The sequence below is a fragment of the Alligator sinensis genome, unplaced genomic scaffold (genome assembly GCF_000455745.1).
Source record: "Alligator sinensis unplaced genomic scaffold, ASM45574v1 scaffold806_1, whole genome shotgun sequence".
Taxonomy (NCBI): domain Eukaryota; kingdom Metazoa; phylum Chordata; order Crocodylia; family Alligatoridae; genus Alligator; species Alligator sinensis.
In genome coordinates this window covers 568385-579907 of record NW_005842521.1, presented here as the reverse complement: position 1 = coordinate 579907, position 11523 = coordinate 568385, and the positions used below count along the sequence as shown (strand labels likewise).

Sequence of the window (11523 nt, the reverse complement as noted above, 5' to 3'; positions counted from 1 at the left end):
TCCCCTCTGTTCTTCCGTGGCTCCACCCTTCTTTTCTGGGTCCTAGAGGCAGCTCATATTTTTCTCGGTGCCATTTTCCGGTGGCGACAGAGGGTTTTGGCACGCTGTCGTCTCCGCAGCAGCTTTGCTGACTGTAGCTAACTGGGTTTTTAAGTTTGTATTTTCACGCAGTAGGAGTGACACTAAGTTAATCATCTTCCCTTTGTCCCACTCGGAGCTTGCCCACTCCTTTCCGACTCCCCCCTCTCCTGTAAAGCACAGGTTAGTTTCATTTCTAGTTAGTGGCGCAGCAATAAATTTCTTTTTGACATGCGCAGCAAAAAAAACTGTTAGTATCATCTTGTTAGTTAACCCTTAGTTAACCTAGTGCAGACTAAAACTGTTTTGAATGGTTTTACTTGCTTGTGACATGGGCACTACTTAATTGGGTTGTGACAAGTTTCACTTTTAAACTGACAGGGTGCATCTACACGAGGCACTTTACTGCACAGTAGTGTAGTTTACTACACAGTAAGCATGTGCGTCTACATGTGCACAGGCTTACTGCGCCATAAACCTCACTAATTGCAAGTAAATTTGCTACCTGCAAATGCAAGTAGCAAATTTACTTGTGATTACTTACTGCAGAGTAGCGTTTGTATAGACAGTCCGGTGATGGGAGCTCCCTGCTGGCAGGGGCTCGGGAGCCTGTTCTCCACTTAGCTCCATGCTCAGGGTGCTGAGTAAGGAACAAATTCTCCAGCCTGTTCCCCAACCATCTGTGTGATCACAGAGCTGGACAGGGTCCCAGTTCTTCAGCCCCTGCAATCAGAGTAGAGGCTGGGAATCGTCCCAGTCAGGGGCAGGTCCCAGCCCTGTGCCCTGATCAAGCAATTGAGGTGCAGGGCATGGAAAGAACTTCAGGGGAAGGGTAGGTCCCGGCCTGCTGCCCCATCCACCACTTGGGCAGCTATTAGCAAGCCCCACTCATTGCTAGCTGCCCCACCAGCAGATCAGGGCAGTGGGCTGGGACCTATCTCTCCCCTGCAGGTCTTTCCAAATCCCCTGCCCTGATCAAAGAGCCAGGGCCAGGAGCTCCCTGCTGCCAGGGCAGGAGGACACTGACCCTGCCCTGGCAGCAGGCAGCCCCCTGGGGGTAGGGAGCAGTGTTCCAGCCCCAGCCAGAAGACAGCTTTCTCCTGGCCCAGTGCTCCCTGCCAGCCCCTGGGCTAGCACCAAGGGGGACTGTAGAGCTCTCCGTGGTGTGAGCAGGTGCTCATCGCAGGGCCCTGGGAAGCAAGAGCAGTTTGCTACCATTAGCAGCAAATCTGTTTCCGCTTCCTTTCATGTGTAGACGCCTGCCTGAGAGCATTTACTCATGAGTAGTTTACTTGTGAGTAAACTGCTCCTGGATCTAATGCACATGTAGACACAGCCACATTTATATTAATGACTTTATATAATGTTCTGTGTGTATTTCTAAATTACTTATTTAATATTCTGTCCTTAGTTCTGTTTCATCTTCACCAAAGAGCAGAATCTCTGGAAGTCAGATGTATCATAGATGGTGTGTTTTATTGTTTTTAGAGATAATTGATTTGATTAGTAATATCTGTGTTTCTTAAAACAATCCACTTATCAGGCTAATTCACTTATCAGTTCTGGAACACAGACACCAGCATTGCTGCAAAAATACCATTCAATTAAATTGACCTTCTGGTTATTAACTTACCACTGAGAATGCAAAGAGTTAAATTACTGCCAAAACAATAAATAGCCATATAAAATGCTTTAGTATAAATATTCAATTGTGAGCAATTTGTGCACCCAGTCCCTTATCATGGAATATAAGTTTTTTTCTAGTTTTGGGTCCTAGAAGTTGGGATTTGGAAGCAAACTTAAGACATAAATATGTTGACTATATGTGCTTTAAACTTGTTTTCTGTTTAGATGGCAAAATACAATTTTCTAATAAATATGACTTAATCGTTACTTTTCTTTATGCTTGATAATTAAGAAATGGATTAAAAGAATTTAATGTGAAGCTTACTGTGGTTAGTTTCTGTGTTTTTGACTGTCTTAACTCTATTGTGTGTTAGATTACTATTATTGTTTTAAACATCTTATGACATAACACAAAGGAAGCATTAAGTATATTTATTGCAATTTTTTTTTCATAGCATTTGAGGCCAGTAGAAAAGAAGCCAGGCTATGTAGACATGGATTTGAACAGGTGAAAAAAAGGAGATATGAACTTTTCAGCAAATGTTTTGAGCATGTCTCAGTAGCTATTGATCAGATCTACAAGAAACTCTGTAGAAACAGTAGTGCTCAGGTGAGTAATGTTTCAGGTACTTGGCTTAAAGCTTTGCAGACTTATTCCTTTTCATTTGTAATAAGAATCCTCTACTCAAAGCTTCAATAATCAGAATAGTACAATTTCCTAACATTTTCACTCTCCAAAGACATGCTGGTTTCAGTCTTGGGCTTGAGACCCACTATATATCAGGGAATTATGCGCAAAAAAATTAAAAATTATGTGCAGAAAAACACAAAATTATGCTAAATTAATTACTTTTATTATTATTATTATTATTATTTTACAAATAAAACTAAATATAACACTATTTGAACTTTTTTAGAAATATATACAGGTACTTCGTGTGGTTAGGAGATGTGGGGGTGGATTTTGGAAGGTGTGGCAGGATGCAAGTGTGTGTGGGGGGTTTGTGGGTGTGTGTGGGGTTCGTGGGGAGTGTTGTGAAAGGGTGTGGGGAGGTGTGGGGGTGGGTTTGTGGGTGGGGTGTGAGCCTGCCACACATTTTCCCCCTGCAGTGGTACGCAGCGTCCGGTGGCACAAGCCTCTGGCTGAGTAACAGGGCCTGTACATGCTGGCATGGAGCTGGCCTGGCTCGCTGCTGCGTGCCTTCAGACCAGATCAGGCTGGCTCTGTGTCAGCATGTGTAGATCACAGCACTACAAGCGGGAGCTGTGTGCCATCAGGCCAGGCGGGCTCCGTGCCTTCATGTGTGGCTTTCTGCTGGAGTGCTCGAAGCGCCTCATGGAGGCATGGAGCCAGCTGACCTGACCTGATGACATGTGGACTAGGATCTGCGTGACGTGGTGTTGGGCAGACTCCATGCCTCCACGTGGGGCTTCCAGCACTCCAGCAGGAAGCCACACACAGAGGCACGGAGTTGCGCACCATTGGGCCGGGCCTGCTCCGTTCCTCCACATGTGGCTTCCCGCTGGAGTGCTGGAAGCCCCACATGGAAGTACTGAGCTGGCCAGCCCAGCCTGATGGCATGTTGCCCATACTCATACACGAACCCCACACCCACCCACACACCCCTATGCCCACCCACAAACCCCATGCCCACCCCCACAGGCAGGAGCTACCTTCCTCACTTACCCAGCTGTGCAGTTGTGTGTCTCTGTGCCTCCACATCATGGAGGTGGAGGAACAGAGCCCACTGCAGTTAAATTATGGAAAAGTATGCAATTGTGTGTAGTCGTGCCTTTTACGCACAAAATTGCGCAGATGCATAATTCCCAAGGGTGTAATTTATACCTGTGGAACAGAAGGCTGGGCAGGGGGCACCTTATAGACTCAATGAGGCAAGAGTTTTCGTAGATTACAGCCTACTTGGTTAGATGCTATGAACAAAGAACATCTCTCTGTCTCTGCAAGTCCATTCATAGCATCTGACAAAGTAGAAAAAGACCATTCCTAAATAATTCTTGAAATGAGTGACAAGGCTAAATACCATGCAGAGTTTAGCTAGGCACTTGACTTAACTAACAAAGCATTGTGGGAGTTTGGTTAGGTAATTAACACCGTATCCAAATAAGCATGCCAGATAAAATAGCTATCCAAATAATAATGTGTGCCAATAGCTCTTGCAAAGACATCCCACCCCCACCCCCACCCGACTCCCGGGCACTAAAGGTGGCAGAATCTAGCAGGGCTGCTCCCTCTACCTGCACATGCAGAATGAATTGAAATGCTTCCATGTTCTCCACCAGTTATTCTCTGTTATTCCTAGCAGCATAGCTGAGCATGGAGAGAATCTATATGTGAAGTTCCACTCTTATCAAGTAGAATACAAACTGTGCCAAGCCTACAGCACTTTGTATGGCGAGGAAAGGGACACCCCTCAGCAGAGAGCTAGGAAACTTTCCGGACACAGGACACAGCAAAAGATGCATCAGTAGCCCACCACCTACATTCCTAACTGATGAAAATGCAAAACTCTCTTCTAACATGGTGATTCTCAACCAGGGTGCCAGATCCCTTTAAGGGCACCACAATGTTAGCACTGTTCACTGTGCAAACATTTATACATGAGTTACAAGAAAAAAACAGAGATTTCCAATAGGAATCCATAGTGTCTAAGCCATTCTGCCCTGCTGTGGTCTCTGAGTTCTTTGAAAGAGAAAAGCTGCTCTATTATTTTTCTGTAGTCAAAAAATGAGTGAAAGCTAAGAGCTGGCATTTTCTGAGGGGTGTGTGGAGTCTAAAAAGCTTGAGGACTGCTTTTGTAAAAGAGTACCACCACCAAAGGAAAGTTTTGTCCAAATAATACAATCTCTGCAAATGGGTTCTAACTAACTTGAGAACATATCTTGGCATTGTAGCTGATTTCCATGAAGTTTAAGGGATTTCTAAGAGGACATCCCTTCATAGTATTCATTGTCTTGTGCAGTAGGGAAAACTTGGCTGAATGTATTCTGTGTAGGGATGCACCAATAGAGATTTTTGGGGCCGATAGCCAATTTTTAAGGAGGCGTATTGGCCAATACTAATCCGATTTCCAATACCAGTGCAGCAGCTTGGAGAGCTGCGTGCAGCTGGTACGTCTGGTGTGGTGGAAGGGGAGGGGGGAGAAAGGGGCGTGGGGCGGTGCAAATCAAAGTTTCCACAGTGAGGGAGGAGTGGGGCTGGGGCTGGAGCAGGGGCAAGCACTCCTGCTGCTGCTCATCTGGGAGGGCATGGGAGATGGGGGGCATGTGCCCCCTGATCTGGGCAGGCTGGGGCTGGGGCTGCATGGGGCTCTTCCCGGCCCACCCTGCCCTGCTCCATGCACTTCCTCGGGCACACCCCTCTCCTCCCCGCCCCTGCCCTCCTAGATGAGTGATGGGAGCTGCCGTCCAGCTGCTCCAGGACGAGCAGTGCGCAGTGGCAGGAGCCACCCCCCCCCCAACTCGCGCCGCCTAGACAAGCTGCGGCTCCATCCTGCGCCCGCCTCTCCCCAGCTGGGCAGTGCTTGCCCCTGCTCCAGCCCCAGCCCCACTCCATCACCGTGGGAGCCTTGAACTGAACCCCCAACACCCTTTCCCTCCTGCCTCCCCTTCCACCACACCAGACTTACCAGCTGCATGCAGCTCTCTAAGCTGCCTGGCAGTTCTCCTCACTGCCTATGTGCTGTGCTGTGGCTGTGCGTGCACACAGGCATTTATTGGTCAAATTATTGGCCACATCAGGTGGATTTCTGATATGATCAATTTTCTTTATATCGGTGCTGATCCGATATCGGACCGATGTATCGGTGAACCTCTAATTCTGTGTAATTGTGAGAATGAATATAATGCCATGCAATTTATTAATTTTTTTCTTTAGAATAGACACATTAATACTTGTTTTCTGATGGAATATTTTTCTTAATATACTTGGTATACCAGATCTCAGCTCCAAATAAAGCTTGCATATAGTAATACCCTCCTAGCAATAAGGGCGGTGTCAATTTAAATTGGCCTCAAATTTACATTTTGTAAAAAAAAAAAAAAAAAAAAGCTTTTTATGAAAGCTGAAAAGCAGCCCTGAAAGTATAACGTAAGTAATTTTTCATTATTTTATCCAATTAAGGTAAAATAAAAAAAGTAATGAAAATATTTTTTAAGATCATTTTTATATCCTGTGCAGTTTGATCAGTCTCTAGAATGAGACTTCTTTCAGTGATGTTTGTCCCATCCCAAAGATTTCACAACATGAAGACACTTTCTAGAAACACATATTTATCAATGGTTTTCTTCAGCACACAGATATAAGTACTTACTACAAGTACAGTCAAAAAGTCAGATTTTATAGTATCATTAGAATTTTGGATCTCGACAATATTAACTGTAAATCTTTCATGTATTTCTTTATCAGTCTAGATAATTGGCATATCTGTTTCAGGCATTCCTTTGTCCTGAGAATCCTGAGGAACCTTACCTAGGTGGTATTAGCTATAACTGTGTGGCTCCTGGAAAACGCTTTATGCCAATGGACAACTTGTCTGGAGGTGAAAAAACCATGGCAGCATTGGCTCTCATGTTTGCTATACACAGGTAACTTTCTGGTAAAATCTGTTTCACCATAACATCTTTATATGGCATCGACGACATGAGCGTAAGTGATGCATGGTATTTTTCAGGATACATTTTGAACAACTTTTTAAGCAAGGAATCTTTAAAGAATAGACAAGCATTAACTAAAATGAACCATCACAGAAAAAAGATTAGAAGACAGAGAAACACAAGGATAGGAAAACACTTGTCACAGAACAGCCATTCCCTCTCTCACCTCACCATCCTTGTATTCAGAGGAAGCTTACACTTGAAAAAATTGAGCCTGGGAACAAAAATTCAGAAGTTTACTGGACATTAAGAACCAAGAACAACACAAAAATTGACTCTATGGATCATTATAATCTGCCTGCTCCTGGCTGTCTGCACTTCACAGGTGTTAATGACCCTCTTCCATTTTGAAATGGTTTTGATCTACACTAATAGGGTTCTCCTCTCCTTTGAAATGTTCTTGTCTGTTATCCACTGACAATGTCCCTTCTTTTCCTATATCAAAGACCAGCAAACTTTTTATTTACTTACGGAGTTTTACACAGAACTGAGCTCAGGCTGTACCTACTTTTTCCTCAGACCTGAGGACAAGTGATTTGTACTTGAAAACTTGTCTAAATCTATCCTAAATGTGCAGTTGATCCAGTAAAAGAAATCGCCCACAAAAATCCTCATGCATTTCCTGAAACATCATGATCAAAATCACTCAAATACTACCACAATATCTAAAATTGTGTTTACCATTCCAGTTCTTTTTTTGTTATTGTTTCTGTTTGTTGTCAGAATGTTATAAAGCAGCAAACTTAAAACCTTAAATAATTAATAGATTTGAGCAAATTACTTTTGCACAATTTCTTTGCAGTTTCTGCCCAGCCCCTTTTCTTATTTTGGATGAGGTAGATGCAGCACTGGATAATACAAATATTGGGAAAGTAAGTTGGTTCCTTCCATTCTGCTAATTTACAGGTAATTTAATGAGACAGTAGTCTCCTTTTGCAAAGGAATAGTTGTTTACTTTAGAGTGTCTGGGACAAAGAAAATACCCATTACACTGTATCACTATCAAAATGGGCCAGGTGAGAGACAGAAATTAGTTACAACACAGGTGCTCCTTAAATGCTGCCAAATAGCTGGTTGCTTCTGCAATTATAATTATTTCTTTGCTCAAATAGTTCCATTTAATAACCAGCTAGAGCATCAAGTCACCTGGCTTCCTTTGTATGTAAAACATCTAGTTATTTGCATAACAATGGAATCAGGCAGCTGTGTGAAGTTTTACACTTACTCATTTTGGTGGTGGTTTTTGGACCAAATGATTCCCACAACTGGCTGGTTTTAGTACATGTAACTGCAAGTTGTAAATACATCTGTTAGATATTCTATTCAAAACACTAATCACCATTAACTAATACACTCAGTTTTGAAATATGTATACCAGAAACTATTATATAGGACATTGAAGCAAATAGAAGTTAAAACTGCATGGCAGAGAAAGTTTAAACAACTTACAGGTATCAATATAGCTACAGAGGTCATGTTAGCATTTATCTTTTGTTTTGGGTTGATGTTTTCATCTACCTCAGGTAAGTTTAGTTCTATGCTGTAACATTTTTGCTGGTAGTAAAGAATGTTTTCTGTTGCTGTTGTGTCAGGTTAATATACATTTATAATCTAAATCACATATAAACAGTAAGAACTAAAGTTTTGTCTTATACAACGGTATCTACCTACCTTGAAAGTGCTATCAAGTGAAGTGCCTTCCATTATTTTAGAAATGTGGCATACCTCTGTGGCGTTCTTTCTTGAAGTGGATTGTTTACCTATATATTTTTGGAAAATCTTTTGAGTGATATTGGGGAACCCACATGATTCCATTCCATTCCTCCTCAATTTATAAACTGAATTTTCTCTCTCAGGGTAACATATTCATTCCTCTGCCATTCTGGTTAATGACAAAGCCCTCTTTAATGCTGGAATCGTTGGCTTCTCTCCAAAGGTATCAAGCTTCATTAAGGAACAGGCACAGGAACAATTTCAGATGATAGTTATTTCTCTAAAGGAAGAATTTTATTCCAGAGCAGATGCATTAATTGGAGTCTGTCCAGAGGTACATAAATCTTCATTATAACTCTCCTGTGATTTCATTTAAATTAGCTTCATATGACAATTAAGTTACTTTTTAAACAGTATCAGCTACTGTTACTGTTTTTCTTTAGAACACTGATCTCTGCAATTCTTTTAAAATTCAACTTTAAGTATGTTTTTGTTGGGCAACTCAAACATTTGGCTGTTATACAGACTGAGTAAGAAGGGATCCTTCTGGTAACCTACAGTATCTTATGATCAGTTGTGGCATGCTTATGTTAATATATATGCTGAATTTTGTAAATTGATATGGCCCTTCCTCTTTTCAGCAAGATGACTTCATGTTTAGTCGGGTGTTCACACTTGATCTCACTGCATATCCAGATACTGAGGACAATGAAAGAAGAAAGAAACAGAGACACAGCTCCACACTGGACTAAAAGCTTTGGTAGTTTTAGGACTATCTTTGGATGAAGATATATTAGAATTTCTACAGTCTACTTTATGACAAGTTTCTAAGTTTGTATATTGTTACCAGTACATTCATATACAAAATCCATGAAGAATTTCATTTGAATTTGGGAAGGAACAAATGAATGTTATAGAGTATAAGCATGTCCCCATTTTGTTAAAAATTCAAAGTCAGCTTTTGAAAGATCACTGAAAGTGCTGGATTCTAGTGACTAGAGTCTAATGTCTTTAAAATGTTTGTTTTAAAAGGAGCGATTGCAAATGTCATGATAATATAAAATCTGGTAAATTAAGTGTGTAACACACGGCTGTTTACTGGTTGCTGCATCAATTTTCAATAAGTGTCTGTTCTTAAAATGTTTTTTCTGTAACTTCTAGTTCCTTAAAGTTGAAAAGGATGGATTTTTGTTCTAGTTAAAAGGCTAGATTTGAGACAGTTAAGATGTTGGAAAAAGTTGCAGCACATTTTTACTCTTTAATCTTACAGGAATGTTTCAGCTTTGTTGTGGTTAAAGAAACAACGTTCCATAGTTTACTTTCTGAGCCTCTGCCTTAGAGAAGCAGGGGAAGAGATGCTGTCTTCTAACACTTGTGAAAACCAGCTTCACAAGAAATTTCACTCTTCCTGAAACTGAATCCAAAACTTCCAAGTACTATGACATTTTAGATTTGGAAACTGATCTTAGCTTCATATTATATGGCCATGTTGACAGTTCAGTATCAGAGCAATAGCTATAGAAATAAATGCATATAAAACAAAGAGATGGCAGAGCTATATACACATATACACACAAACACAGATACATATTCAGGGAAGGCAATATTAGTGTCAAACATACATGCAGCTCTCTCATCTCTCCTTTTATTTTGCTGACAGATGACTGAAAATATACAGCCAAGAAAGCTGAAACTAGGCAAGGCCAAATGGTGATACCTTAACTCAGTCTGAACAATTTACACCATAAGTAGTTCCAGTATAGTCAGTAGGACAGTTAATGGAGCAAATTACTCCATGGGATTAACAATGTTGCTCTGATCCTTCTTTTTTTTTCCTGGGGATTACAAAACTACTAAATTCCATAAGAGCTACATTTTAAGAGACCAGTTTTCATTATCAGTCTTTACTGCATGACTTCATCTAGTCTCCGGGCTAGTAAACTTTTGTGACAGTTCTTTAAGGCTGAATTAACAAACACGCTTTCAAAATCTTTTGGTTTTTCTAGTCTGATAGACCTCAAATGGAAGAAATGTAGTTAAAGCAACAGCATTACCCTTAGTCATAGTCCTAGATATTTTTGGGTTCTTGTTATACCTATAGACCATTGTTAAGATTTCAGTGCTGTCATTACAAGTTCTTAATTTTGCATGAGTTCACAGCAGTTTAACTGGTTGTAATCTATTTCTTATTCCACACAATGTTGAATTGCCACTCATTGATTTTTACTTAAGAGTAGACTTTTCTAGTCTGTCTGCAAGAAAAACTAGAATGAATATATAGCTCAAGACATAGGAAAAACTTAGAATGTTGCACAGACTGGTATGCTTATTTTGACAGTTTTGATGATGTAGTTTCAGCCGTAAAAGGCACACCTTTTTTAAGATGTGGAGAACTCTCAAGAAGCAGATGACATATGAATTTATAAGTTATTAAAAAAGGCTTGTTAAAAATCTGGTGTACAGTTTTTTTAATTGTAGAATGTAATCAAGTATGCATTTTTGAAAGGGGTGTGATCATTAGCAACCACAGAACAAACAAAGGCACTCTCTCAGCTCCTGCCAACAAATTTACCGATGCAACAAACCTAGTGTTATGCAAAGACCAGAAATCAGGTGCACAAACCAGTGTTTCATTTGCAGCAAATGTAAAGACTACATTTACAATATTCACTATGCTTAAGGAATCCAGTTGGTTGACATTCACATTACTCTTTACGCTTTCACAGTGCATTGTGGGAAAATGGATGTATCGCCTCTAGTACCTGACCAAGGAATAATGTGTCCAAAACATATAAAATGGCATAAAATAAACACTGCATATAGGTATTATTTAACTTAACAAGTGTCACATCCTACTTACAGAAGGATGTGCATTTGATACTCATTTGCTGGAGAAGGTGAAACACCGATAGCTGTCATCCTTATTGACCATGTTTTATGAACACAAGTCATATTTAGAACCAGTCATGTCATTGATTTGAATGGCTTTAGAAGTTGTAGTCCTGGATATGCGAGTGATGAACAGGAGAGAGCCTGCTATTGTTCATTTTCCCTTGCCAGTTTGAGCTTGCATTTCAGAGGCAAAGCTCAAATGCACAAAGCTACACTATACTAGAAGTAGAAAGTTTTTCTGATTGCTGCTTTATGCAGCGTTTCCTTCTGGATTCTTCAGTTTCTATCTACTGACCTTGGGTTCAGAATTAGAGGACTAAACAGTCTCTTAGAAGAAACACCATGGTGTTCTGTGCATTAGCTAGCAAGCACTGGAGAAGAAAAATAATTTTAAGTATTTATTTTTTTTTAAGTTAAAATAGTGCACAACAATAGTGCCCTGCTTCAAACCAAGCAAAGAGGTTGAGAATAAGGCTATCACTTCTCTAGTCAGCACAGTAATCATAGGGCTGTAAGAGGGAAACAAGGAGAATAAGTAAT

General features: G+C 40.8%; 1 protein-coding gene across 2 annotated transcripts in view; it reads left to right on the top strand.

Moving 5' to 3' along the window:
* The window catches only part of SMC1B (structural maintenance of chromosomes 1B), a 67728-nt gene extending 57202 nt beyond the window's left edge, over positions 1–10526 (top strand). For both annotated transcript variants that reach the window (XM_006031658.3, XM_006031659.3), the window contains 5 exons: positions 2160–2314; positions 6158–6309; positions 7181–7250; positions 8315–8425; positions 8733–10526. In XM_006031658.3, coding sequence (XP_006031720.2) covers positions 2160–2314; positions 6158–6309; positions 7181–7250; positions 8315–8425; positions 8733–8843 — 599 coding nt within the window. In that variant the 3' untranslated portion in view covers positions 8844–10526. The remainder of the gene's footprint in view (positions 1–2159; positions 2315–6157; positions 6310–7180; positions 7251–8314; positions 8426–8732) is intronic.
* Positions 10527–11523: the final 997 nt, after the last annotated feature.